This window comes from Salvia miltiorrhiza, chromosome 7 (assembly GCF_028751815.1).
Source record: "Salvia miltiorrhiza cultivar Shanhuang (shh) chromosome 7, IMPLAD_Smil_shh, whole genome shotgun sequence".
In the NCBI taxonomy this organism is placed as follows: domain Eukaryota; kingdom Viridiplantae; phylum Streptophyta; class Magnoliopsida; order Lamiales; family Lamiaceae; genus Salvia; species Salvia miltiorrhiza.
Genome location: NC_080393.1, coordinates 21,418,304 through 21,445,559, shown reverse-complemented (window position 1 = coordinate 21,445,559; position 27,256 = coordinate 21,418,304). Strand labels below are relative to the sequence as shown.

The following is a 27,256-nucleotide window of genomic DNA, read 5'->3' as shown; positions in this document are numbered from 1 at the left end:
TTATCTCAACTGTTGTGTAGTCTCACCTAACACCTGCAGCCCTCTATTAATGCACAGTTAATATCTTCACTCAACAGTTCCTTGAACTCGTATGTTCAAAACAGAGCCCAAAAAACTTTGTCTGAGCATCTAAATGGCAATTAATGGTATGCTGTTATCTAAGTTTGTCTTTTGTATATCATAATATGTATGCCTGAAAACCAACCAATCAAAGTCGAAAAAAACAGTAGAACAATTACTTTTCATAACTGAGTTTGTACAACACAGGAACCAAGATGTCAAATTTGTTATTTACTTGTAATCCGTACACATGATGAACAGAAAGTGGATTGTCTTCTCTCAGTAACTACAGTGTTTTAGAATATTCTCGTATTGAACAATAGTTGTTTTTCTTCTTCCCCTCCCTTTCTTCTTGTTGGAGCAAGAGTGGATAGGGCAATGACATTATTATGGTTGTGCTTTCTGTAGTTGTATTACGCATGCATGCATTGTGCACCCACGCATCTAGCAGAGGAAGAACTTTGAAATGCTTCAGTGCTTTCAATTACTCGATTTTCCATTGGCATTGGCATTGTTTAATGATTGAAAATGAGTAAGATAACATGGAGAGCCCTCTAGTTAAGAAACTTGGTGCTGTTATCTATGCCTGTTGACGTTGATACTAGTTAATTGCAGGCATATTGGGTGGGGGGAGCTAGGTGCATCTATAATGCGAGATTGGGACATGAGGGAGAAATGGGGCAAGGAAAATCTAAGCAATGAAGGAGGTGGAGCCCCACCAATCACCATAGCCTCTGAGGCCGCCCGGAAATCTTGCTCCGACCAAGGATTCACCTACCTGCGCCATGTAAAACGAAACTGAGGTAAGTGGTAAAATTCATTCTTGATTATTTCTGCGCCTCATGCATTTTGTGGGTCTGCTTTTAATGGTGTTATCAGAGTGAGTAATGAATAGAGCTTGGGAAGGGATGGCCCAGCCTTATTTACTTCAACAATACTGCAACCATACATTTTAAAATTACTATGCATATTTCTATATCATTCTTCCATCGACGAGGCTTCGATTCATTGCCATTTATGTTTCCTGCTGACACAAGCTCGGATAAATATATCAGCTTACACTTTAACTTGGTATCTATGTGTTTGTAAATATTCTCTGCAGCAATCCAATTCTTGAATTACTAAATGCATAGTACTTTGAATGACAATAAGAGGGTAATTTAATTACTGATTCCAAATATAATATTTTGTCATTTAATTAATCTAGTAGTAAGCCCAATTGCACGCGGTGTTGGTGAGACACAGACTCATAAACTTTACGATGAAAGCATTTAGTAAGATAGAGATCGACCCGAAGTATAAGAACACCGGTAACTTTAACTTTCTCCAAGTATATTTCTTCAAGTATTCGACCAACAGATTACAGAGGGGAAAGTGTAGAATAAGAAGTAAAGATCGTATCCCTATTACAATGGTTAAGTGTAGTATTTATAGGCAACATGAAAAGATGGTACATCAGTCTTTTCAATTACACACGCACTCCTCATGCACGGCCTCCGCGTAGGTGTCGTTATCATCGGTGATTGTCCTTCATATAACGGACTAGCAGCTTTTCGCCTGTTGTTAGAAAATGGTCGCGGGTTGCGCAATCAATCTTCACGATATGTCTACGCTGACCCCAGTCGGAGTGATCCGTCATGAATGCGCTCTTAATAATTCATGCGGTCAAGGTCCCCTCGCGTCTGCGCAGGCGTCATCCCTTCGGTAATGCTTCAAGTGCTGCGCAGGCTTGCTCCATGTAATTCAATACTACTCCTCAATAGATTTTTCTTTGGTCCTTCGAGGCCTGCACTGTTAGTTTATTCACATATATATACATAATAATGTTAAATATATAAGGCCTGCGCTGATAGGGGATCCTACCCCTCATCAGGTATATTTAAAAAAATAAGTATAAATATTAAATAGAATTGAAACATAATTAAATACAATATATATTTTAAAAATAAAATAATCCACATCAATTACTCAATAAAATTTTGAATTTAGAAATGTAAATTTTCAATTATGTACAAAGTGTAATGCTAATTATTGTTATTAAATAATTTCAAATCACTTGATAATGAAAATTAATATTACACATTATTATTAGAGTATTACACATCATAATATATAAATAAATAAATATTTTCTTACATAAACATAAATAAAAAGTTGTAAAATTTTAATGAATAGAGAAAAAATAAATAGTTTAAAGTTTTCATAATTTATTCATTTTTGATAATTTTTATACCATATTATATATTTTGTCATGAACTTTAATTTAAGATGCATATTAAATATTTCTTCATTAATCAAATTTGACAATGTTTTGAAAAGAATTAAATTGTATAAAAAATATAGTGAAAAAATTTGTGGGAGAAGTGAGAAAAAATAAAGGGAAAAAACTCCTCTTTTATATCTATATAGTTACCTATTATAAAAGATCCTTATTTTATAAAATTTGATTTGCTTATTATGTCCCCCATATATATTTAATTTAAGGTTTATTGCGTAATTTAATATGTTATACATATAATAAATCTAAAACTATGTTATGGTTTATGTTTTATATTTTAATAATTATTTAAGTAGTAGTATCTATGTTTTAATTACGAAATTATAGTGAGAAGAAGTAACCTGTGAGAACGTTGGAAGGAATTATTGATCACCTGAAAATATACCAAGCAAGTAATCAGGCAAAACTAAAGCAGTGAACTTATAAACTTGTACTCCCTCCGTCCACGAAAGAACTTCCTATTTTTCTATTTCGGGACGTCCACGAAAGAACTTCCTACTTTTTCCTATTTTGAGACAATACCCCACCACTTAAAAAATACTCCCCTTTTAAGACAATTCCCACCACTCAAATAACATTAATTAAAACAACACAATAAATTATTAATACTTTTTCACAATTCCCAATACACTTTACAACTTTTTCTCCACTCTCAATACACTATACAACATTTTATTAAAATCCGTGCCACTCCCTCCTAGGAAGTTCTTTCATGGACGGAGGGAGTATTATATTCAAGAGAATCCCCTTTACAATGAACATACCACCAATATTTATAGAGGAATTACAAGTAAGAAGGTAAGATTCCTCTATTTATGTCATCATCTGCTATTTAACCGAAAATATTGTTCAACTGTTTGGTTAGATTTTATTCTCAGTCAGAGTTGAGTCTCTAAGTGTCAGAGCTAAACTATCCAAATGATTATCGAGCTTCTTTGATTAAGGAAGTTATCGTAATTGAACACTCTTTGCATTTGGTTGTTGACTGAGGCCAAAGTAAGTGATGTCAGCCATTCGATCCACCCGGTAATCAATAGGTTTTTTTTTTTTTAGAAGTTATTTCCTCCGTCCCCGAATAACTTCATATCTTTTTTTTTGGATCGTCCCATAAATTACTTTCTATTTATTTTGGGACACTACCCTGCCACTAATAATATCCTATTTATTCTTACTTTTCATCTTTTCACTATTCTCAATACTAATTATAACATATTTTCACCACTTTCATTACTAATTATAACATTTTTGCACCACTTCCAATACACTCAACAACTTTATATTAAACAATAAATCTATGCAGCCACATTGTGACCACCCACACACTAGTATAATAAGGAAAATCTTGATTTATTTAATTTATTTTTTAAAATAAAAATAAGATTTAGTTATTTTACTATATTCTCTACATTGTACTTTTTTTGTATTTTTTATTTTTAATTTATTTTTTAATAAAAATGAAAAAGTTACCAAAAAATTACAAAAAAATAATTACAATGTAGAGAATATAATATAATAAAATAACTAAATATTATTTTTATTTTAAAAAAATAAGTTAAATAAATTAAATTATTTTTTATTTAGGTAAATTGTGGATGGCCACAATGTGACTGTTTAGCATTCCTATATCTTAAAACATGTGCTCCTCCCGCCTAGGAAGTTATTTGGAGGACGAAGGGTGTATTTATTAATACGGATAAGCTTGTCAATGCTGATGTCAATTCTGATCCACATTAGTATCCATTAGGACTCTTCATCCATATAAGTTAGTATTTTTTATTCTGTAAATTTAATAATTTAGAATTACAATACAAAGGATTTATTAAATACTCTCTCCGTCCCAATAGTAATGTCCCATAACTTTTGGGCACGGAGATTAAGAAATATGTAAAAAGTAGATAAAGTAGATTGGTGGAAATTATTTAAATATTAGGCATAGACAGAGAATATATTGCCAAAAAGGGAATGAGATATTTGTATTGAGACTTCTCAAAAAGGAAAGTGGGACATTACTATTGGGATGGAGGGAGTAGTTTTTTTAGAAGTTTAATTTTGCTAGAATCATTGGAATTAAAATTAATTATGTAAAAATGAAACGTAGAAAATAAACATGAAATTCATATCATTTTTTTCTTTTTTTGTTGTGTTTTTTTCTAATTACCACAAAATTAGGTGATGTTTAATTAATTTAAATTAATTTTTATATTAAATTTTGATAAGTTTCACAATATTATCATTTTAAAAATGATCTAATAGTAATTTTGTTCAAAAACTATATTAAAATGATAAAAGTATTAGTATAAAATGAAATGAAATATAAATTTATACTCATAAAAAAATATTTATTAAAAAAATACGTATCATCTCTGCTAGTATTTGTTCATTACAATGCATGGCCAAGTATCTAAATTTGAACTGTCTGATTATATATGTCTATCCTTAACTTCAAATTCAAATTTGAAAGTCATAAAGTTTCCTTGAAGATTAGGGCAGCGCCGTGCATATTTGAGATAGTTATTAAGTGATGACAAAGAAGAGGAGTTGGATTTGAGATGTTGAGGTGTGAAGGAAAACAAGAATCCGGATGCACCAATAAAATCTCAAAAAGTGGGATGTTAGATTGATAGTTGATTAGTTTTTGTGAAACTAGCCTCCTCAAAGAAAAAAAAAGAAAAGGAGTTGCGAAACTAGCAATTTCCATTTCTTAAATTCATTTTGTATGTTTTACCAATTTTAACTATAAAAAGATTCCTAATTATTGCTGATTTTTGGCAAGTGTTTTAATGTTTTTTTTAATATGATTTTTTTTTTGTTGCAAAATTATATTTAAAGACTATGTTACGATGAATTCGAATATGAAATATTTGATCTTCGATATTAATCACTCTATTACGGGATAAAGACATATATACAAAATTGTTATGTTAAAACAATAAAGTCAATTTATATCCAAGTTAGTGGAAATAGATGGAGAGTAAAATTGATATATAATTGATGGTTTAAAAAAATATTTTGAAAATTTATGATAGTGGGAAATATAAGGTGTAGAGGATAGCAGAGGAAGACATTAGCGTGGAGTAAATGGATGAGAATAGCAGTGTGGGAGTGATTAAATGCGGGTTGGGTTTAATTAATCAAGTACAGATGCAGATGCAATTGATGACGTTGATTCAGAACGCACTCCCATGCAAAGATAGATGCCATACTCATAGAGAGAGAGGCTAGCTAGGTCAAATGAGCAGCATGCAATGCAATGCAGTAGCATAGTGTAGAGAGAGAGAGAGAGAGAGAGTCAATTAATTGAATAAAGCGGGTGGCACGGAGATACCGTGTCTGTGGCTGCGCATTAAAAGCCATCTTCTTGAAGCTCCCTTGTTTACAGACACAAGTTGCAGAGTCCTTGCATTTTTCATTTACTACTCTCACCCATTTCCTTCATTTCTTTTGTCTTTTACCCTTTCTTCATTATATATCTTTCTCTAAACTTCTATCTAACCAAATATTCATTCTCAATAATACTACTAACTATACTGTACGTAACGTAACTAATTTTTGACAGGTAAAAAAAAAATAATACTCCGTAATCATGTAATTATGGCATCCAAGTTGTATTCACATTAACTATATGTGGTCTGAATGAAATCATTCATTTCATATATCATATATGCACTTTAAATTCGATATGGAACAAACGGCCGGGTATCAATTAATTAAGGGCCAAAAAACAAATATGGGGTTCTGCGATTTTTGCAGGCACTCGTATTTCATACTCTTCACTATATATCAATAGTAGAGACAAATTTCGAACAACAATTTTAAGGTTTCATTATTAATTATTACTACTATATATCTTTTCTGGAATTTAATAATCAATAATGCTATTTGGACAAAATATAGTTAAATACTTTATAAAATAAATTTATTTAAAAATTTTGGTTCAAAATAAAATAGGATTTAACTAATTTTATTGTTTTCTTTATATTGTAATTTTTTAATAACCTTTCTAATTATTATTATTTTTAAAGTACACAAACTACAAATAAAATAATAAAAAATACAAAAAATTATTAAAAAAAATACGAAAAAATTACAATATGGAGAAAACAATAAAACTAACTAAATCCTTTAAAACTTGAATCAAAATTTATAAATAAATTAATTTTTTAAAAAAATTAACCTTGTTTTTGTCCGGACAAATTTTGTCCAAATAGCACTACTAGTAATATGTATGGTGTTTTAATGCAGCTGCATGCATTAATGTAATGCTTCAGACTTACTTAAATTAGTTAACCCAAACCGAATATATATGGATCGGAATCCATCCTTCAAGTTATAGCAAAAGCAATTTGAATTTCGGAACTTAAAATTTAATTATTAGATTGATGTATTGCCTAGCCGCTAAATATCTATTTATATTTATATGATTATAGTTATATACTTATCTTCTTTTGAAAACTTGAAATTGGATCCGTACGTCATGTTCATGTATGTGGGATCCACTAGTTTATTGATAGATCTAGCTTCTATATTTTGTTTTGGTAACTTTTTGTTATATATATCTAATATTGTTCCAGTATATATGTCGGTCGGCCCACACTTTCCTATATTGCAATATGCAATGTCACATTCCAAAGATCAAGCACCACCTCTAGCTATCTTTTTCTTTTTATGGACAAGAATGATTCCACTAAATTTTTTTTAAAGAAATGATTCCAGAAAACAATGTCTTCAGTTTAAGGTGTATATATAGTTTCCAATATTGTAGCAGACTCCTTTTTATTCCATTCCCATATTTCTTTTCTGTATTCTTCTTAGTTTTCTGATCTTGTTTTAAGATTTTAGAAGGTTTTATACTTTTATTGTAGGATTTTTTACCTGATGCCTGTTGATGCATGCAATCTAGCAGAAAAAAGATTTTTTAGGGTATCTGTATAGTATTTTCGTTTCTGAACATAAGAGCTGTTGAAATATATATATACTACTCCTATATTAATTAATTTTTCGTTTGGTTTGAAAATTTATTTCGTTGTCTACCAAGTTGTTTTTTGGTTTTATTGAATCCACTGGTTTTGGGAATACTTGACGGCCTTACATAGTTCCAAGATGTACATGCATGAAGTTCCAACATTGAACAAATGAACCAACCTTACAATTGACAGATATTTGAAAGAAAAAATATATATATATTTTTAATATTAATTTAATTTATAATGCGATATATACTGTACATGTATTAAATATTAATAGAAGACGCAATAGTGATATTTACGATGAAGCTGTAAAAGTAATCTCAGAATTGCATGCAATGTAGAATTACCAAAATGATGTTGAAGTATTAATTGGATGGTACGGTTAATAATGGAGGTAGCTAATTAAGTTTGGTTGTCGGTAGGATCTGAAACATGTTGTGGAACCCGTAATCCCTAATATATGTGTTTGGAACCCTTCTTTCATCATCCCTTTTACTAGTTTAATTATTTGCTTTTTACAATTTTAGTATTTTCTTCGAAATATAACACTTGTTGTTTTAAATATTCGTCCATAAATATGGTTTAAATTAAACTTTTATCATGATAACTGCGACAAGTATTTTTCTATTATTTTATGAAACCTATAAAGTATATTTAGCAATTGTAATTTTACTGAACGTAGAAGTTACCACTGAAAAAGTTCTCACAATAATTTTTTTTATTTAATTAAATATATATATGAATTAATTAATGACATTAAACTGGAGGTCCTTGTAATGCACACGTATTGACCTTCATCCAAATCAGTGCAAAACAAGTCTGAGATCTCATTCCCTACAGCCACAGGTGACAGTAATACAGTAAATACGTAGACAGTCATTTATAGAGTCTGACACTTTCCCCTGCTGCCATTAACCTAAATATATATATATCATCGCTCCTCTCTTTCCCATCCCCCACTTTTCCTAACGTTTCCGCCGATGCTGACTGTTCCGTCCCTTTCTACTCCCTCCCACCTCTCCTTACCTTAATTAATTACTCCTTTTCGACCCGACCTCTAATTCTTCATTCTTCACTCTTCACATCCATGGATGCTGAAACATTCTTCGACGATACCGATATCTTCAGCGTTCTCGAAGCATGGGAGAACGAGAGCTTCCACTTCCAAACCTCGCCCTCCATTCTTAAGAGACCTGCCGAGGTGGAGGCCGAGCTCGACGCCGACGCCTGCAAGCGCCACAAGCTCACTGAAGAAGCTGCCGGCCACAACAAAGTGTCGCACATCACCGTCGAGAGAAACCGCCGGAAGCAAATGAACGAGCATCTCTCCGTGCTTCGCTCCTTGATGCCTTGTTTCTATGTCAAAAGAGTAAGTATATAAGATATTCTTTCTTTTGTCTACTCAAATTTGATAAGGTGGCTTTTAGTGGGTGTTTGCACGAGTTTATAAGCTCATTCGAAGTATTTGGCAAAATAAGCTCTTAAAGAGCTTATAAACTCTCAAAAAATAAATTCATTTACTTCAACTTATTTTCTCATTTTCTATAAGCAACACTTATTTTACAAAAATAATATTATTTTCATTATACACCAATTCATATTTTTTCAATTTTTTTTCTCTCTTTAATTAAAAATTCTGTTTCTAACTTATAAGCTTAACACTTTAACAACTTATAAGATCTTATGAAACTACATGTTATAAGGTCTTGAAATATTTTATAAGCTCTTTAAAATAAGCTTAGGGAAACAGGCTCTTAAGTAATGTGTGTGTTAGGGCGACCAAGCATCGATAATAGGCGGAGTGGTGGATTACATCAACGAGCTGCAGCAGGTGCTGCAATCTTTGGAAGCCAAGAAACAGCGCAAAGCAGCTTACAACGAAGTAGTGGTGAGCCCGGGCCCGAGGATAGTGTCGAGCCCGAGGCTGAGCCCGAGGACCCCACAGCCGCAGCCAAGCAGCCCCTACAATTACAAACCCTGGTCTCTCCCCAGCCCCGTCGATCCTTCTCCCTCCAATTCTTCTACCTCCTCTTCCATAAACGACGCCGTCAATGAGCTCGTCGCCACCTCCAAATCACCCATAGCTCAAGTCGAGGTCAAGTTTTCCGGCCCCAATCTGCTGCTCAAGACAGCTTCGCACCGCATCCCGGGCCAAGTGCTCAAGATCATTTCTGCACTCGAACAACTCGCCCTCGAAATCCTACACGTCAGCATCAGCACCCTCGATCATGCAATGCTCAATTCTTTCACCATTAAGGTAATTAATGCGACTTCCATTTCCACTTATTATTTAAATTTAAATAATACTAATAATAATATCGAAGATGAAGATTAATTAGGTTCAGCTACCCACTGCATATATACAGGTCTTTTGTAATCATTTCAAGTAAAAAACATACAAGGATATGCTGTCGCTCCGTTTGTAGTTTGGCCTTTCTTTTTCTTTTTTTTCTTCTTCTTGAAAACAACCTTTCTTCACTGAAAACAACAAGTGACTTTTGTTTTGTTTCTTTGGACGTAAATGAACTTCTGCACCTACTACTTACTGTTTGATTTATTACAGATCTGAAAGTAAAGTGCATTTCATGTATAATTAAGTGATGATTATTGAATATGATCTCATGATATAATGGTAGATTGGGATTCAGTGCCAACTGAGTGCAGAAGAGTTGGCGGAGCAGATTCAGCAGACATTCTGCTAGCTAGTGGGATACTTGGTCGATCTTCTGTATACGAGAGAGAGAGAGAGAGAGCATTTGCAGTTGGTGATGGGAATAAAGCAAATATGTGTAAGCATCAAAACTAACCATTATTGCTCTATTAATGTAGTTGTTGACAATTAATTAAGTGTTTAGGTTAGTCCATTACATAGCCGCAATTCGCCTTTCTGCCTTTTCACTTCACTAGCAGTTCCGATGGATCATGTCACTTCACTTGGCATCGATTTAATTTAAACTAGTAAACTCACCTGTATGATGTACGGCAATTATCAAAATTAAGGACATTTTAATAAATAAATGTAAATACTTAAGGAAGTTAAACTTTTAATAAATTCAACATAAAAACTATGACATGATATTATATCTGTATACCTACTTCCTTATAATGTTCCGTAATACTATCATCATTTCAATCACCCTAAAAAATAAAAATAAAATTAGTCAATTGCAACCTCATATTCTTGATTAGCAACATTGGATTGACCATGCGTAAAAATTGATTTGGCAATTAAAATTCAGCATGAGACTCCTCATTGCGTAAGATATATATATACTAGAGGAGCTTAAATTTGAATTACAATCTCAGATAAGCTAGAGTCGGTATAACATATTATATATGTCAAATTTTAGTTCTTGTCATAATCTTTAATTATTAATAAGCATGTTTCTGAACAGAAAGAAAGAGAAAAAAAAAGACAAGAAAAGAGGAAAATATTTTAAAGAAATGAGGCTTTTAATAACTGAAATTTTAAAAACATTTGAAATTTTAAATTATGGTGGTAAAAAATCATTAAAACTATGTTTATATATATATATATATATATATATATATATATAGATTGAAATATATCAGTTGCTTAATTCTTCAATTTAATTTAAATTGAAATATATAATATTTTAAGTAATATTCGATCATGTGGCCTTATCTATAAAGGTGCATTTATGTTGGTTGTAAAATATTCATTGGAAAATGATGAATAAAAAATGAGAAAATATTACTCTTTTTTATCATATGTTTACTACAGATGAAAAGATGAGAAAATATTGGAAAAAAATTTCACATCACTACCCAAAGATAATATTATTTAATAACAGAGAGAAAATAAGTGAAAATAGTTGTCTAAGAAAATATTTCATCATGCCTGAAGAAATTTTTTTTATCATAATAAATATGTGAAAATAGAGAAAAAAATAGGAAAATAGAGAAAAAATAGCGAAGAAATATCTTCTACCACCTTTTCCATTAAAGTAAACAGGCCGTAAGTGAATAGCATTGTTTAATTGTAGTGTTCAGTGTAGGTTCAAAAAAAATAAAATTGTAGTTCAGTGAGTAACCCTTGCACACTATAAATATATAACAAAATATATAGTATGCAAGCTTATATATAGCTGAAGTCCAAATGTACTAAATTTCAATTTTATGATATGTATTCTCAATTTAGAACAGCTTATATATATGCTTATAAATTATTTTGACTAAATTCTACTCCCTCCGTCCGTGAAATAAGTTCATCTTTTTCCTTTTTGGGACGTCCCTCAAATAAGTTTCTCTTTTTTTTTTTTTTTTCATTTTTGGACAACTACCCCACCACTAATAATACTTTATTTATTCTTACTTTTCACTTTTTCACCACCCCCAATACTAATTATAACACTTTTTCACCTTCTCAACACTCTCAATACTAATTATAATATATTTTTCCTCCACTATCAATACATTTGACTTATTTTCCTTAAAACCCGTGCCGTCCCCAAAGAGGAACTTATTTTGGGGACAGAGGGAGTATCAAATATTGGAACTGCACATGAGAGATCTAATTATTGTAATCTATGCCTATTATAAAAAAAAGAATCTTGTTTTATAAAATTTGATTTGTCTATTATATCCCTCGTATATACTTAATTTAAGGTCAATTGTATAATTTAACATAGTATATAATAATAAATCTAAAAATATAGTATGATTTATGTTTTATAGTTTAATACCTCTTCATCCAAATACGTATTTTGTAAATTAAATAATTTAGAATTACAATACAAATGATTTATTTATTAGTTTTATTATAAGTTTAATTTTGTTAGAATCTTTAAAATTAAATTAATCATGTAAAGATGAAACCTAGAAAATAAATATATATGAATTTCATATCAATTTAGATCACAGGTTTTTTCAATTTTATGAGTTTTATAATATTATAATTTTCAAACACTATTTAATAATTGGCTAAAAAATATGAATGAATGAAATGAGATTATATATAAAAAGGAAATAAAAAAAGAACCAAGAAAAACCATTGAAAGCACATGATAAGCATACTAAGGGCCGAGCCTCGTTAAAATTTTTGTAAGAAAAACTCACGTAAAAAACCTTAAAGAGAAAAAAGAGTATTAGTCTATCAAAACCATGTTCCAACAGACACGAGAAGAAAGAGGGCGACATGAAGCGAACTTCGGACTAGCCATCACCCACTCCACATCAACCCAAAGAGCAACGATTACACTAGGACAAAAACGGACTCCGAACTAACCATCGCCCCGACTTCATCCAAATGTGTACAATGGCAAGGAAAATCAACAGAACAAACCAAGAGGCAAGACACGACCCACGAGTCCATACGTCCAGCCTCCAACTCGCGCCGAAAGACTAAAAAAAGTGTACGAACTCATAATTGATTCAAAAATATATTAAAATAATAAATAAATAATACTATAAAGTAAAATATAGAAATATATTATATTTATAAAAAAATATTTATTAAAATAATTTCTTTTTACATACGAATGCGTGTAATCTCAACTAGTAATAATAAATGCATGTCTTCGAAAAAGAAAACACATGATTCGATCTTAAATATGTCGTAGGACCACAAAGCTTACACCCTTCAAGTTTGTATGTCAACTTTCTCGCTACATATTGTTATAGTATTTAAATGACATGTATAGATAATACAGAAATAAGAGATGCGCTGCATGCATGATCTGTCACAATTGAAGATGTCGTAGGGTAATATGTGTCTTCAAAGTTGAAAATTAGCTTTAATTACGAGCGCGTTTCGCTGAGGTTATAATTTATCAACTCTTTAAAATAATTTATAAGTTCTTTAAGAGGCTTATAACTTTTTTTCAAAATATTTGACAAAACAAACTTTTAAAAAGCTTATAATTAAATTATAAAAATAAAAGTAACTCTTATTTTACAAAAATAACTTAATTGTAATTTTTTATTTTCATCATACATATATCATTCAAATTTCATATTTCTTTGATTTTCTTTCTCTAATTAAGAATTCTAGGTATCTAGCTAGCTTATAAGCTCAATTATCAAAATATTTTGACAACTTATAAGTTCTTAAGAAACTATATCTTATAAGCTCTTTAAAATTAATAAGCTTAATCAAACACCATCAAGATGACGGTTTTGGCCCATCATCTATTAGTGAAATACTTTTAGTGTCTAATAAACTAATTGTATGAGAGGTGAACTCCAAAACCTACTTTCAGAACGAACAAAATTATTCGTGAAAATTAGTTTTAATTAAACTAATTGTACGAGAGGTGAACTCCAAACCCTACTTTCAGATTGACAAGATTATTTGTAATTACCATTCGTATATGTATAGAGAAAGGATCTAGTGAAAAAGATTCTTATAATGAGAAATAAAAATGAATTTAGAATTTTAGATATTGAAATTTTGTAGTTGATATTCAATTCAAATTAATTGTGTGAAATTTGATTAACAAACAAGTTAATGAATTCTATGAATAAATCAATGTAATGCATGAACAATATTTTCACATGGGTTCGAATTCTGAAGGGGCAAAATTTACCACATTAATTAATTTAATACGATTGTTCGTGCATTTTATTGATTTTTTCGTAAATCTAGTAGATGTTAGATTTGGACCGTATATATAACAATCTTATAGCCTATAAGTTATAGGTGTTAGATTTGGACCGTATATATAACAATCTTATAGTCTATAAGTTATCTCATATTTTAGAATAAGGTGGATTCTTACTCTATACACCCCCTATATATACATGTTAAAAAAAATCTTCTTATCGTGAGAATGTGAACCTTTGCATAGAATGTATAAAATACGTGCATTGAACGTACAAAGTAGATGCACTACAATTATGTACTAAAATATAATGTTATCATATTTTAAATGTTACTTTATGTGTTAAATGCATTTATTCTAAAATATGAGATAACTTATAGACTATAAGATTGTTATATATACAGTACAGATCTAATAGTTACTAGATCTACGAACAAACGTATGAACACTTATATTAAATTTTAATGTAATAAAATTTTGCCCCCTCCAAGATTCAAAATCAGATGATAATGTTATTTGTTTTGTACATTGTTTTGTTTGTAGATTTTATTGATTTGTTCATTAATCTAAATTCACATGATTAATTTGAATGGATATCAATCATAGGATTTGAACATTTGATGTTCCAAATTTAATCTCATTTCTCATTTTAATGATAATTCTTTTATATATCTATATATATAGGGAGATGTTCAAGTAATTGAGAACCACTAAATAAAATAAGAACATAGAACTATTTTCAGCTCGTCGATCATTAAGATCTACGGTGGATGCATCATCTTGGTGAATGAATGCAACATCTGAGTTCAAATTCTGAAGGGAGCGATTTTTTTTAATATAGTTATTTTCGTAGATGTATTAATTTTTATAGCAAATACATAACTTTAATGGTTCTCACGTTCTTACAAAAATTATAGTCTTATTAGAACCACACATATATATATAAGAGAATTATTATTTTGTCACGTGTTTTGCATATTTAATTTATTCTTTAAATTATATTACAAATTATGTCTGATATTCTATATTGTAGATATGTGGTGGGTCGATGATCATAAGAGATCACATTATCATTCATCGTAGAATAAGTTGCTTCACTATATAAATAGATATGAGCAATCTATGGTGAAATACTGTAGTATCTGTTGGTGAAGTTAGTTTGTCTTGATTAAGCAATGATACTAATGCATTTATTGTATTGAAAGGAATTCATCTTGAGATAAGTTATTTATGGATGACGACATTTTGAGAAATTGTTATTCCTTAATTTATATTAATAATAATATTGGGTATACGTAACTTATTATTCACTACTTTGATGTCTTTGTCGGGTTAGATGGAGGCATCAGTCGTCAGTGGGGTTTAGACCACTATTCGACGAAGGCAAAAAATGAAGGGTTTCTTTGTGAATCGTAGAAGATGATGACTTGGTGTAGGTGATGATAACAGTTAACGTCGTCAGATTTTCAGAAAATAGCGTCGACATTCAAGTGAAAAGAAATAAAGGATCAAGTGAAATAAATGGAGGCGACGGAGAGAGATGAGTTGCAGAATAGCGATTTTCCCTATTGTGTGCGTAATTTTTTGTTCACATATACTCGAGAGACAATTTTTTCTAAAATCCTAATATATGAATACAACACTTAAATACTTTTCTTCTTGCAAAAAAAAATTACTTTTCTTCATATTAAATAGGATTTAACTCTATAGTATTATCTTAATATTATCCATAGAATATTTAATTTTTTAAAAATAATTATCTTATAGTATAGAGTCTTAATAAGATTTAAGACAGACACGAGGCTGAAACTGGCACGACGCCGAATTTGAAGTGAGGTCGTGGCCCCACAAAAATTGTGTAGCAAATGTACGTCTCTTTTTTTCCTTAGAAGGATCAAGGAGCCCGTGGCTAGAACACTATCCACAACTACAAAACACCCCACGCAAAATATCGGCCCTTCCACTCTCAGCCTGCCACGTCACAAATTCACTCATACCCATTCCTTGCTGGAGTATCACCCCTAGCTGACATGGACATTTCTTGCTTCGTCGATCTATTGTCTGTCTATTTTCAGCCGTAGATATTTACGTTAAAAAAGCTTGTGGGCACCGAAATTCCGGGGAGAATTTATATTTTTATGAACCAAAATCTCCCACTCCGTTGAGCTTCTTTCCTTTCACCACCGGAATATTCCGTCGTCGGCGAAGAACCTTCCTGTCCTCTCGGCTGCTTGGATTTGTGATCGTTCTCCCATACTTGCTCAGGTAGTTTCGTATTTTGTTCATTGGCTATGTAAATGTTTTAAGTATTATTCATGAAACGAGATCTAAGTCCTTCAGTTCAAAATCCTTTCGTTTCAGTTCTCACTGGAATTGCTTCATTTTAGTCCAACGTTTCTCCTTTGCTATGTGAGTTGCTTGTTGGCGTCGACGCAAATTTGCTGAATTTGAGATGGTTTTTCATTATCCGGTGGCATTAGCATGTTGTCGCCATACTATGCTGTCTAGCAGCGGCTCCATGTACTTATGACTCGTGATAGAATTACACTATATAACTCTTACGGTTTCTATTGCTACATCAAAATTCAAATGATACGTTTTCACTTCCTTAGGCTTTTGATTTCTTCGTATTTTGATATTTTTGTACTTAGCGTTAATTTCATGGGATTGATTGTTCAGCGCTTGTATAACTTTGGTAGTAAATATTTGGATCACAGTTTTGGCATGGGATTGGTGTCTGTTTCTAGTTCTGCTGCACGAACTCCCTTGGAAGTAGGTGCAAAATATTTGGCTCGTGAATCTTTATCTAGAAGACCAATTGTATTATCATTTCAAAAGGATAAAACTAAGAATTTAGCTCTAATTGCGCCTAAAGAATCTATAGCTTTACCTTTGGAGACAAATAAAGGAAACCAAAAGAGGTTAAGGAAGGGGAAAAAGCGGCCAGAACCAGTAAATGTGGTTTTAACAGACCAAGCATCTCCGAGTACATCAGATTTGGATTACAATGAAGCTGCTGCAAAGCTGGAACATATATTTAAACATAGTCCTACAAAGGCTATATCTGTTGATGAGGTGAAAGATCGTAGGATAAAGAGAAGGCAGCCACCAAGGAAAAGAACTGGAGAAACTGTGGAGACGGAGAGAAAAACTGCTGACAGTGTTGTAAGGAATCAAAAGAAGAAGGAGAGTAGGTTGACTCTTGAAAAGAGGATTGCTCTCAGGACGAAGAAAGCAGGTGAATCTGTTGCGTCATCTCAGAAAATAAAACACGGAAACCATGACGAAGTTGAGAAGACTAATAGGCTTGTTAGGGACTATTCAGCTTCCTCTGACTTGGTTAGCTTAGATTGGAAGAAAATGAAGATCCCTCCAGTTCTCCCGTCATCCGAGCATGCCTGGCTGTTTAAGCTGATGCAACCTATGAAGGTGAATACTATCTCTTATCAAAGTTAATACTTAATGGTCAGGAAGCTACTGAAATGAAGAAAATGTGATATATATAAACTGAAATGTGCTGATTGTATTGCTTTTTCATCTGATTAATTTGGTATTTCATCATTAGGAAATCCTTCAATTAAAGGCAAGTGTACAGAATGATTTAGGAAAAGAGCTGACAGATGGTGAGTTAGCAAATGCAACAAATGTGAGTACTGTTCAGCTGAGGAAACAATTGGAGGTTGGTCGAGCTGCCAGAAACAAATTGATCAAGGTAATTCATGTTCTTTCTTCACATGTTGTTGGGAGAGGATTATTCAACTCTTAGCAATCTGTTTATACCAAAATCTACTTGAACGGGATAAACAACCTTTTCCTTTTTTCAACTTCTTCCTGTTATATCATGCTGTTTTTCGTTTTGGGAAAGACAGCTATGATATGCAGAACTTTCTGGCAAAAGTTGCTCTGGTTACTCTTAATTCTTGACCTCCAGATTTAAACAGTCCAAAATTTCCCTTACAATGGGGAAGTAGTGCTGGCATAATGACACTTAGTGACAGAGGATCAAAGTATTTCTAAGAATTAATAGTTGTCTGAATTTAGTTTTATAATCCAGCTTGTCATCTCATCTGACCTGATGTATTCGGGTTTTAAAGCAATCTATGTCGAAACCATTGGTAGTGAGTGCACAGAGGCTATCCATGCTCACAAAAAGTCTGCTAGAATGGAAAGTGGTTTCTTGTCAATGTGGGATAAGCTCGACTGTTCTGAGGCACTTTTAGCTTCATCTGTGCTTGTAGAGGTAATTTTGAAAGATCCAACTAAGCTTCAGCTGAGAACTCGAGACTAGGATGCAACTGGGGCATGAGGACTAGAAAGATGTTGCAAATACATCATAGTGATGAATTAGTTAATGAGTAATGACACGTTAATAACTGAAAATGGCCTAACACTTTGCGTAGTTAGCTCGGTTAAAGGCTTAAATAGATCCTCAATTGATTGTCATTTATCAGTAGGTATGGGTTGCTGTTAGCCTGGTTCTTGACCAAGATTTAGTTAAATACAACGTTCTTGACATTGCTTCACAAGAATCTAATAGAAGACATGTTTTTTATTTCATGCAGCACAACCTGCGACTGGTCTTGTTCGTCATGAATAAGTATTTTCAAGACTTTGCAAGTGGCCCAAGGTTCCAGGACTTGTGTCAAGCTGGTGTAAAGGGTCTTATTACAGGCATTGACCGCTTTGAGCCAAAAAGGAAGTTCCAGCTCTCAACATATAGCCTCTTTTGGATCAGGCACGCCATTATTCGTTCTATGACACTTTCAAGTTTCACAAAGGTGTCGTTTGGCCTTGAGTCGGTAAGCTTCAACAGCAGCTCTTTTCTTCCACTTCTCAAAATCTCAAAATATGACAAAAAAGTTTATTTCTGATTCTATTCCAGATAGGTCCATGTATTCCTCGAATTGTTTTGCCGAAACATTTTTATGCAATGTAAAGCGTGATCTAAACTATTTCTCGATACAGGTCCGAGCTGATATTCAAAGGGCCAAGCTAGAGTTGTTGTTTGAACTTCAGAGATTGCCAACTGATGGAGAAATTATAGATCGAGTTGGGATCTCCGCAGAAAGATTCCATGAAGTAATGAGGGTAGCAAAGCCTATCCTTTCACTGCATGCAAAGCATGCAGTTACCCAGGAAGAGCTCATCAATGGAATCAAAGATGTAGATGGTGTTGAGGGAGACAAAAGAAGGCAACCTGCACTTCTCAGACTTGCTCTAGATGATGTGGTAAGTTATAGTATTGTCTACAACTGCATCTGGTGCCGTCCTTCCTTTGCTTGCGATGACATGATTCTCGTCCTTAAAGATAAAGAAATGACCAAATGTTCTGCTAAATGTATTGTATCAGCTTGATTCTCTGAAGCCCAAGGAGAGTTTGGTGATCAGACAACGGTATGGGCTTGATGGTAAAGGAGATAGAACACTAGGAGAAATTGCAGGAAATCTCAACATTTCCAGGGAAATGGTTAGGAAGCATGAAGTGAAGTCTCTCATGAAGCTCAAGCATCCAGCTCGAGTTGATTACCTTCGTCGCTACATTTTCTGAACTGAATGTTGCTTCTGCATACACCAAACATCGTCTAGAAATCGTGTGTACCATAGTTTAGCATTACTTGCACATAAGTATCAGTTGACATGTATAACCCATTTTTCTGAAGGCATATTTGCCTCAGAGTTTTCATCTTCAATTTTCTGTGTTGCGTTTACTCACGTGATATAGAAAGAGATAAATGAAAGAATATTTCAATCTCGTGCATTCAATCTTAGAGACTCCAAAGTTGCATATATCATATCAGAGTTTGGATGGTTTCTACAGCTCACCAAAAAGACATGGCTTCGGCTGTTTATATCAATCCAACTACATCCAGGATCCTTCTTAAACCCCTGTTGTTTCAACGCCTCCCTCAGCTTGAGCTTCTTCCCCCACTTCCCCATCCCCGAATACATGTTCGACATTATAATGCACGCAGATTCTGAGTTAGGATCCAAAGCCTGCAATCTCCGAGCCACTCGTTCCGCTACTTCCATCTCCATCCACGACCAACTAGCATGCAGCAGTATCATCAGAACAATCTTGTCTGCTGCAACTGGCATCGACTCTACAACTTCTTCGGCTTCATGTACGAGCCCTGATCGTCCGAGGAGTTCCACGACACATGTCAAGTGCTCCCGCGTTGGACTTATACCATACTGCTCCTTCATTGATCGGAAAATTGCCACTCCCTTGTCTACTATACCTGCTCTTGCACAAGCAGATAAGACGGCCACAAAAGTTGCTGCATTTGGAGTCACGCCCCTCTCTAGCATGAGACTGAATAACGACACCGCATCAGAGCCAAGGCTGTGCTGCGCATGCCCGTTGATCAGCGCTGACCAAGCTGCCACATTGGGTGAGGAAACGCAGCTGAACGCGCCCCTTGCGTCTGCAATGCTTCCGCATTTTGAATACATGTCGATGAGGGCTGTTCCAGCACAGATATTGGAGGAGAAGGGAGTTTTCGCCAAATGGCCGTGGACCACTTGTCCCTGCTGAAGAGATCCCAAGCAGGCACAGGCGTAGAGCAACACGGCGAAGGTGGATGCATTCGGACTCATGGATGATCTACACATGGTTAGGTAGAGATCCAATGCATTCTCATGCTGATCGTTGTGAATATACCCAGAAATCATAGAGTTCCAACTAATGGGGCTTCCTTCTAACTTTGCCTTGTCAAAAAGGTCCAAAGCTTTGTCGACCTCACCATTCCTCGCATACACAGAGATCATGGTGTTCAGAGAGCTCAAGACTTTGAGTGGCATCTGCATAAACAACCTCTTTGACTCCTCAACTCGACCACACCTTGCATAAGCTTTGATCATCAGATTGTACGACACCGAATCTTTGTTTCGCATGCTGCTGAAAATCAACTCAGCTTCTTCCATGGATTCACAGCTACAATACAAGAAAACCAGGGCGCTACCAATGGAACACTCATCTTCAAACCCTAATTTTATAACAAGCCCATGAATCAGCCTTCCACTCATGAGATCCCACATCCTACCACAGCCTCTCACTACGCAATCCAAAGTGAACTCATTCGGAGTAGCCTCGCCATTCTCTCTCATCATCTTGAACACCTCCAATGCCTTGCTGCACCCAGCCTCGCCCTTCACGTACCCCGAAATCAACGTAGTCCACTCCACCACGCCGCGTCTCGGCATTTGATGGAAGATGCTCTGAGCTTCAGCCATTGAGTTGCACTCAACATAACCAACCAACATCAAACTCCACAACAACTCGTTTTCTTGGTGTAATTCATCGAAGAGTTTCCGGCCGTCGCCGATATGGCAAGAGTTAGCATACAAGTACAACAAGCCGCTTCCGACAAGCTTGAATCTTTGATATCCAGATTTCATAAGCAGCCCTTGAACCTGCTTCCCGTTGATCAACGACTGCGCCCGGCCACAGACGCTGAGTGAGGTGGAAAATGTGGTGTCGTTGAACTTGACGTTGGAGTGATGCATGAGCGAGATCAAGCCTAGGGCGCTGGTGGTGAAATTCCATTTGTAGTAGCCGGTAATCATGGTGTTCCACGAGACGACTGTTCGTTGGGGCATTTTGTCGAACATCTGGCGGGCATGGTCTAGATCCCCGTTTCGCCAGCTGAATGTTAGAGCTTTGTTTGTGGGGACGCCGCCGGATTCTGTGGGAGTTATGGGAGTCTGTTTCCAGCGTAGGTGCTTCGAGGTGGCGTTCAACTTAAACAGGTGGCGTAGTTTGTTTTCGTTGCGATTAAGCATATTTGTTTAATTTTCCAGTCAGTTTAGATTTAAATTTAGTACTATGCGTTGGTTTTACAGAAAGAAAAGGAAAGAGCATAGCCCAACAGCTAGGCCCATGATGTGTGGCCCAAAGATTATGGCCAGGGCAGGGCAGCCACGCAAAATCTATTCTATCCCTTTCTGCCAACTTCCGCAACTGTACCCCTTTTCACCGTTAATAATCCCCAAATATTGTATAACAAAAATTTCTCGCTTTCGATCTGCTCTTCTACCCTCCCCGAACCCTAATTTCACCGTTTCTCTCTCAGGTATTCGTCGCTGTTTCTTTTATTCTACTTTTATGCCTCATTTTAAATTCCTCCTATGTTGCTTGCTTCCTTTTCTTTAGGGTTCTTAAATTTAGGTTTTGTTTACAGATAGAGCTACTTATTTGAGGCTAATCCATTATTGTATATTGATGATTTTCCGTTTTCTTTGCAATTAAATTAGGAGTAATTCTTTTGGAAGATCTGTTTTTTCCTGGCTGATTAGTTGTGATTCTGTGAGGTATTTGCTGGCAGTATTACATCATTGATCCAGATAGGGTGTTTTTTAGAATCCTTTTACCCTTTTTTTTTTTTTTTACCTATTGTTATATGCTGAGTGTCTTACTTTATATTTTCGGATTTATACATTTGAACTGAATCAGTGGCCATATACAATTCGATTAAGATGCATGCTGCTGACATGATTCTGACCTTGGCTTTGAGTATTTTACGTTCATTCTGTGATAGTGTGTGCCTTTTGTGATCCAAATATTCTTTATGAACTTTTGAAGTCATGTAATGTGGTTGATTTTTAAACAACATATCAGAGTTTGAAAATTTTCATTTTGAATCACAGCTCGGAATGTCATCAGTGTCCAGCCAGCCGCAGTTTCGGTATACCCAACCTCCGTCCAAGGTTCTCCATTTAAGGAATTTACCATGGGAATGTACTGAAGAGGAATTGGTCGAGCTGGGGAAGCCATTTGGTAAGGTTGTCAACACAAAGTGTAATGTTGGAGCAAATAGGAACCAAGCTTTTATTGAGTTTGTAAGTCTAAACTTTTGCTTAGTCTATGAATCCTAGATAATTTCTATGCTCTGACGTGGTTATTCTTAATTGTTTTACAGGCAGAACTAAATCAAGCTATTGCTATGATATCATATTATGCATCATCATCTGAGCCTGCTCAGGTACGAGGGAAAACCGTCTACCTACAATATTCGAACAGGCAAGAAATAGTGAACAACAAAACTACTGCAGATGTTGCTGGAAATGTACTCTTGGTAACAATTGAGGGAAATGATGCACGTCTTGTCAGTATTGATGTCCTACACTTGGTAAGCAATTGAGCATCCCCAACACAAAGTCAAAGCATGCAAATTTGTGGCAATATAAGGATGTATTGTTTGATATTATTGTGTCTAGATTGTGGTATGTCCCGCTTAAGCTTTATTTAACAAGAGTCTGAATGAATCAGCAGGAACATGCCAAGGAAATATCTTCGATGGCAGCTTATTGCATTGGGAGAAAGAGCGCATGTGTGTTTGTCTTCTTTCTCCTTCCTTAACACTCGCTCTTTCTTCCCTTCTTCCGCTTCGTGGTTCTACCCCTAGCTTGAGAAGCCTCAAATATTTCTTTTTCCCTTTTCTTTTTGATTTTTGGTTTTTGGTACCTCACTATTTTACTTCATACTCTTGGTGATTTTCTCTTTACCATACACAATATTAACTCTAGCATATATGTTTAAGTTTGACTGTTCATGTTTGTTGTACTTAATAAATGTTTTCCATTCTTTTAATTTTTTTTTTAAAAAGAGATCTTTCTTAACCAGTGCTTACTAATAATACTCCGGAAAAGTGTCTGGAATTGCATTAGTGCTGAAGATTGGGCCCAGCTCAAAACAATTTGATGCCTTATGATGTTGCACCTGAGATTTGAGAAATTATTGGAAATTCTTGCTACTAGGCAAGGTTGGCTTGTAACTTCCCACTCTGGATTTGTCCAGCATTTTAAAACTTGACACAAATTTAACACTATTTCTGTGTACTTTATTCATAATACAATGACCTTTCTACATCGCTAGCAAGTTTTTCCAGAGTCTATAGACGGTTGCCCAGTCTTGTCCTTTACTTCCTTTCACTTTCTTTTTTTCTGGCTCCACTCATGTTACATGATGTGAGAGCTTTTATTCCTGTTTCTTTCATTGATATATCTTATTCAGTTCGTTATACTTTAGCTGGGATTTTATTTAGTTAATCATTAAAATTGTGTGTTGTGACTGCCTTGTTTTTGGATGTCTCCCCTTGGTAAAAAGAGTTACTCCCTAAATGTTGAGGCTGCTTTTTGTTTTCATTTGTTGATGTATATGCTATTTAACATTTGAAAGGGCAGTTGACATATTCTAAAAATAGTGTATACTTTTTTCTGTTGATTTATTTATTCTTGCTTGATTTTCAGGTATTTTCAGCCTTTGGGTTCGTTCATAAAATTACAACTTTTGAGAAGACTGCTGGGTTTCAGGTATATGTCTTCAGCAGATCTTTATTCCAATGGCATTGTTTTCTTCATGGTTGGAATTGACAGTGCATAACATCTGTGTCTATCTCCGCCATCAGGCTCTGGTGCAATTTTCAGATTCAGAGACTGCCTCTGCTGCCAAGGATGCTCTTGATGGTAGAAGCATACCAAGGTGATCTGGGTTTATATATTTGGCTTGGGATCTCCAACTGTTATCAATATATTGGGGGTGGACATTTTTCAGAATGTGCTAAAGGGGTACTCCCTTGCTCCTCACCCCCACTGTGCCTCTCACTGTTTAGCCATTTCTAGTTACTATTCCTTTAAGAGGAATATGACTAAGTTATTTCTTTTGTTGGCCCTGGTTGTCTTACTGCAATTAGTATATTTTGGAGATATGGTGATGAGTGTACAAAATTATTGGGAGTAGGGATGAGAGTTGACTGGATGACCATTGACCAATACAGGCGAAATATTGACATCAAGAAATGAAAGATGTATAACTTCTTGTGTAGCGACCCTACTTGATCGTATTCTGCACAATCTATTGAAACTTTACCTACTTGGCTTGTGTGAAGAGATGACAATGCTGTTCTTCAACATGTAGAATTGTCTGAGACACAACTTGATTCAGTAATCCCGGTGTCCACGTTCTTCAATTTTGAGGATGTATTAGTTATTTTTACTCTCTACTTGCGAAAGAGTCTGTTTATGTGTGTGTTTTATAAGTAATGGAACATTTCGCCAATATTCCACTTATGTCTTTGTTTTGTCCCAGGTATTTGATTCCAGAGCTGGGGCCGTGTTCGCTTAGGATAACATATTCCGCGCATACAGACTTGAGTGTAAAATTCCAGAGCCACCGTAGTAGGTAACTGAGTTTTGTTTTTTGCTAGATTGCATTATTGTTGACTGAATAGTTTATAATACTGTTTTCAATAGTTCTATGACTTCAAATTTGGAACCTCAAATTTGTTTTGATATGGTCCCTTCTCTTTTAGAACTATCTTTATTTAGCATTCTTATCTTTTCTGCTATGTGTTATTTTAGGGACTACACCAATCCTCTGCTCCCTGTTGCTCCGTCAGCTATAGATGCAAGTGGACAGGTAAATTATCACATGAGCTGATTCAGCAATATGTTCAAAATGCATTGCTCCTTAGTTTGCGTGACTGAAGATAGAGGGATATGGTTGATATATATACCTTATCCAGTTTCTGCTGTCACTTTCTGTAAAAAAAGGTTCCTTTTGTTGGTGGCTTGCTAGATATTTCTTTAACCTGGTGATGGCATGCTAGAAAACCATTCACTTGGGACTGAAGTGAAATTGTGGCTAAGATTCATTACTTACAATGTGCTTCTGCCTTTTTTCAGTTTAGTCTAGGAGTTGATGGTAAAAAAATGGAGCCTGAGAGTAATGTTCTACTTGCTTCAATCGAAAACATGCAATATGCAGTTACCTTGGATGTTTTACAAACGGTACGCACCTTGAAACTTGAGAAAGCCTTTAGACATTAGTTATTGACCCATTCCTTACTGCTGTAATTTAATTTTCTTGCACTTTAGGTTTTTTCATCATTTGGGCCTGTCCTAAAAATTGCCATGTTCGATAAGAATGGTGGTCTCCAAGCGTTGATCCAGTATCCAGGTAAGATAATACTGGCTAGTTGCAATTTGTTGCATTTTAAACTTAAAATAGGTCTTTCAATAAATACTTTAATTTCTTGAAAAACCTACAACATGAAATAAATACACAAAAGAACGATTGGTATTAAGTGTCCTGGCATTTTCTCCTTGCTTGGTTCCCTTCATAAAGAATTCTGCATGTTGCAGATGTCCAGACTGCTGTAGTTGCAAAGGAGGCCTTAGAAGGACATTGCATATATGACGGAGGATACTGCAAGCTTCATATCTCATATTCTCGCCACACTGATCTCAGCATAAAGGTGAGACTCGTAAACTGTCACATTGAACAGAACAGGCTCTTTCTGGACTTGTGTATTATTGACTGCGACTCTGACCTAATAATGTTTTCAGGTTAATAATGATAGAAGCAGAGACTACACCATCCCAAATACTCCAGTTCTAAATTCTCAACCCTCAATTTTAGGACAACAACCATATAATGTTGGAGGCCCAGGTGTTCCTGCTTACAACGGAACACAATATGCTCCAGGTCCTGATCCTCATGCAGTGCCTCCGCCTCATTCAACGGGCTGGAACCCAGCGATGCCTCAGCAAATGCATAATTACCCATACGGAGGCCCCCCATCAATGGGCCCTGGGGCAGTACCATCTCACCTCCAAATTGGGCAACCACACTCGTCTCCGATGCGCCCATATCATCATCAATAGCATGGTTAAAAAATCATTGTGCAATATCACAGGAGCTCCAATCTTTCTTTCACTGGACACGGGAAGAAGTGCTTTGTGGGTTAATGGTATTGCTGTTTTGCATATCCATATCGTCTTACTTCGAGTTATAAAAAAGCAAGATTCTGGTAGTCGGGGACTTAATTGTGCTTCCCTCCTTGATTGGTGGTGTTCCTTGGAATGTTGACTATCTTCTTTTGAGTTTTGTTCGCATTTCTTGTAATTTCTATTTGCTGTACATCGTAGTTTAATTAAATATAAATTCAAAAGAGCAAGTGCAACCGTGTGCAGTTTGCTAGTAATTGATTGGTTTTATCGAGTTCAATGTGTGCCTATAATATTCGTAGTGGGCATTTAGTTCCATTTGTATGATTGTGCTTGTGATGGATATTCTGCCCGTTCATGTGTTGGCATCCGGACCTGAACCAATGATTCACGATTTATTGATAGGTGTGAACCGTAACCAACCCACCTAAATTGGCTGTTCATCGTTGGTTTTTAGGTCCGAGCTGATGATATTCTTATTTTTTATTTTTCTTTAATATTTAATTTGAGTTTAAGTTATGTGTATATTTTTTCTTTGTAATTTACATAATTAATTTATTACATTACATTTAATTTAATTGTTGAAGACTATAATAAAAAAATTATAACACTCAACTATAATAAAATTCTTATTAATTTTCAAATTACAAAATTTAATAAGT

General features: G+C 34.5%; 4 protein-coding genes across 9 annotated transcripts; 3 read left to right on the top strand and 1 right to left on the bottom strand.

The window, feature by feature from the left end:
* The first annotated feature begins 8,262 nt into the window (after positions 1 to 8,262).
* On the top strand, positions 8,263 to 10,175 carry LOC130993397 (transcription factor SPEECHLESS-like). Of its 2 annotated transcripts, XM_057918274.1 has the most exons (3): positions 8,263 to 8,674; positions 9,080 to 9,562; positions 9,942 to 10,175. In XM_057918274.1, the coding sequence occupies exons 1-3, from the start codon at positions 8,393 to 8,395 to the stop codon at positions 10,005 to 10,007; spliced, it is 831 nt and encodes a 276-aa protein (XP_057774257.1). In that variant the 5' UTR covers positions 8,263 to 8,392; the 3' UTR covers positions 10,008 to 10,175. The 2 variants fall into 2 exon arrangements, with proteins under 2 accessions (XP_057774257.1, XP_057774256.1); XM_057918273.1 differs by lacking the exon at positions 9,942 to 10,175 and having other exon boundaries at positions 9,080 to 9,640.
* Positions 10,176 to 15,699: 5,524 nt separating this feature from the next.
* LOC130993394 (RNA polymerase sigma factor sigE, chloroplastic/mitochondrial-like) lies at positions 15,700 to 19,631 on the top strand. Of its 3 annotated transcripts, none has more exons than XM_057918269.1 (6): positions 15,700 to 16,133; positions 16,586 to 17,297; positions 17,434 to 17,580; positions 18,431 to 18,667; positions 18,834 to 19,097; positions 19,219 to 19,631. In XM_057918269.1, the coding sequence occupies exons 2-6, from the start codon at positions 16,593 to 16,595 to the stop codon at positions 19,414 to 19,416; spliced, it is 1,551 nt and encodes a 516-aa protein (XP_057774252.1). In that variant the 5' UTR covers positions 15,700 to 16,133; positions 16,586 to 16,592; the 3' UTR covers positions 19,417 to 19,631. The 3 variants fall into 3 exon arrangements, with proteins under 3 accessions (XP_057774252.1, XP_057774251.1, XP_057774250.1); XM_057918268.1 differs by having other exon boundaries at positions 15,877 to 16,133; positions 16,568 to 17,297; XM_057918267.1 differs by having other exon boundaries at positions 15,877 to 16,133; positions 16,230 to 17,297.
* LOC130993393 (pentatricopeptide repeat-containing protein At2g13600-like) lies at positions 19,598 to 21,650 on the bottom strand. The gene has a single exon (XM_057918266.1). The coding sequence runs from the start codon at positions 21,648 to 21,650 to the stop codon at positions 19,614 to 19,616; it is 2,037 nt and encodes a 678-aa protein (XP_057774249.1). The 3' UTR covers positions 19,598 to 19,613.
* Positions 21,651 to 21,784: 134 nt separating this feature from the next.
* On the top strand, positions 21,785 to 26,874 carry LOC130993395 (polypyrimidine tract-binding protein homolog 2). Of its 3 annotated transcripts, none has more exons than XM_057918272.1 (12): positions 22,628 to 22,706; positions 22,787 to 22,849; positions 22,920 to 22,996; positions 23,140 to 23,197; positions 24,117 to 24,179; positions 24,275 to 24,348; positions 24,955 to 25,047; positions 25,227 to 25,284; positions 25,551 to 25,655; positions 25,743 to 25,824; positions 26,010 to 26,122; positions 26,214 to 26,874. In XM_057918272.1, the coding sequence occupies exons 3-12, from the start codon at positions 22,959 to 22,961 to the stop codon at positions 26,529 to 26,531; spliced, it is 1,002 nt and encodes a 333-aa protein (XP_057774255.1). In that variant the 5' UTR covers positions 22,628 to 22,706; positions 22,787 to 22,849; positions 22,920 to 22,958; the 3' UTR covers positions 26,532 to 26,874. The 3 variants fall into 3 exon arrangements, with proteins under 3 accessions (XP_057774253.1, XP_057774255.1, XP_057774254.1); XM_057918271.1 differs by having other exon boundaries at positions 23,137 to 23,197; XM_057918270.1 differs by lacking the exon at positions 23,140 to 23,197 and adding an exon at positions 21,785 to 21,940 and having other exon boundaries at positions 22,515 to 22,706; positions 22,787 to 22,996.
* Positions 26,875 to 27,256: the final 382 nt, after the last annotated feature.

What these genes read in the sequence shown, in the direction of transcription:
- LOC130993397 (XM_057918273.1), top strand. Translation starts at nt 8,393, where the DNA reads ATGGATGCTGAAACATTCTTCGACGATACCGATATCTTCAGCGTTCTC. An exon ending in CTTGTTTCTATGTCAAAAGA is followed by an intron (nt 8,675 to 9,079) that starts GTAAGTATATAA and finishes TGTGTGTGTTAG; the next exon opens with GGCGACCAAGCATCGATAAT.
- LOC130993394 (XM_057918267.1), top strand. Translation starts at nt 16,395, where the DNA reads ATGACTCGTGATAGAATTACACTATATAACTCTTACGGTTTCTATTGC. An exon ending in CCAGAAACAAATTGATCAAG is followed by an intron (nt 17,581 to 18,430) that starts GTAATTCATGTT and finishes TATTTCATGCAG; the next exon opens with CACAACCTGCGACTGGTCTT. An exon ending in TGTCGTTTGGCCTTGAGTCG is followed by an intron (nt 18,668 to 18,833) that starts GTAAGCTTCAAC and finishes TTCTCGATACAG; the next exon opens with GTCCGAGCTGATATTCAAAG.
- LOC130993393 (XM_057918266.1), bottom strand. Translation starts at nt 21,650, where the DNA reads ATGCTTAATCGCAACGAAAACAAACTACGCCACCTGTTTAAGTTGAAC.
- LOC130993395 (XM_057918270.1), top strand. Translation starts at nt 22,521, where the DNA reads ATGTCATCAGTGTCCAGCCAGCCGCAGTTTCGGTATACCCAACCTCCG. An exon ending in CCTTGGATGTTTTACAAACG is followed by an intron (nt 25,656 to 25,742) that starts GTACGCACCTTG and finishes CTTGCACTTTAG; the next exon opens with GTTTTTTCATCATTTGGGCC. An exon ending in ACACTGATCTCAGCATAAAG is followed by an intron (nt 26,123 to 26,213) that starts GTGAGACTCGTA and finishes TAATGTTTTCAG; the next exon opens with GTTAATAATGATAGAAGCAG.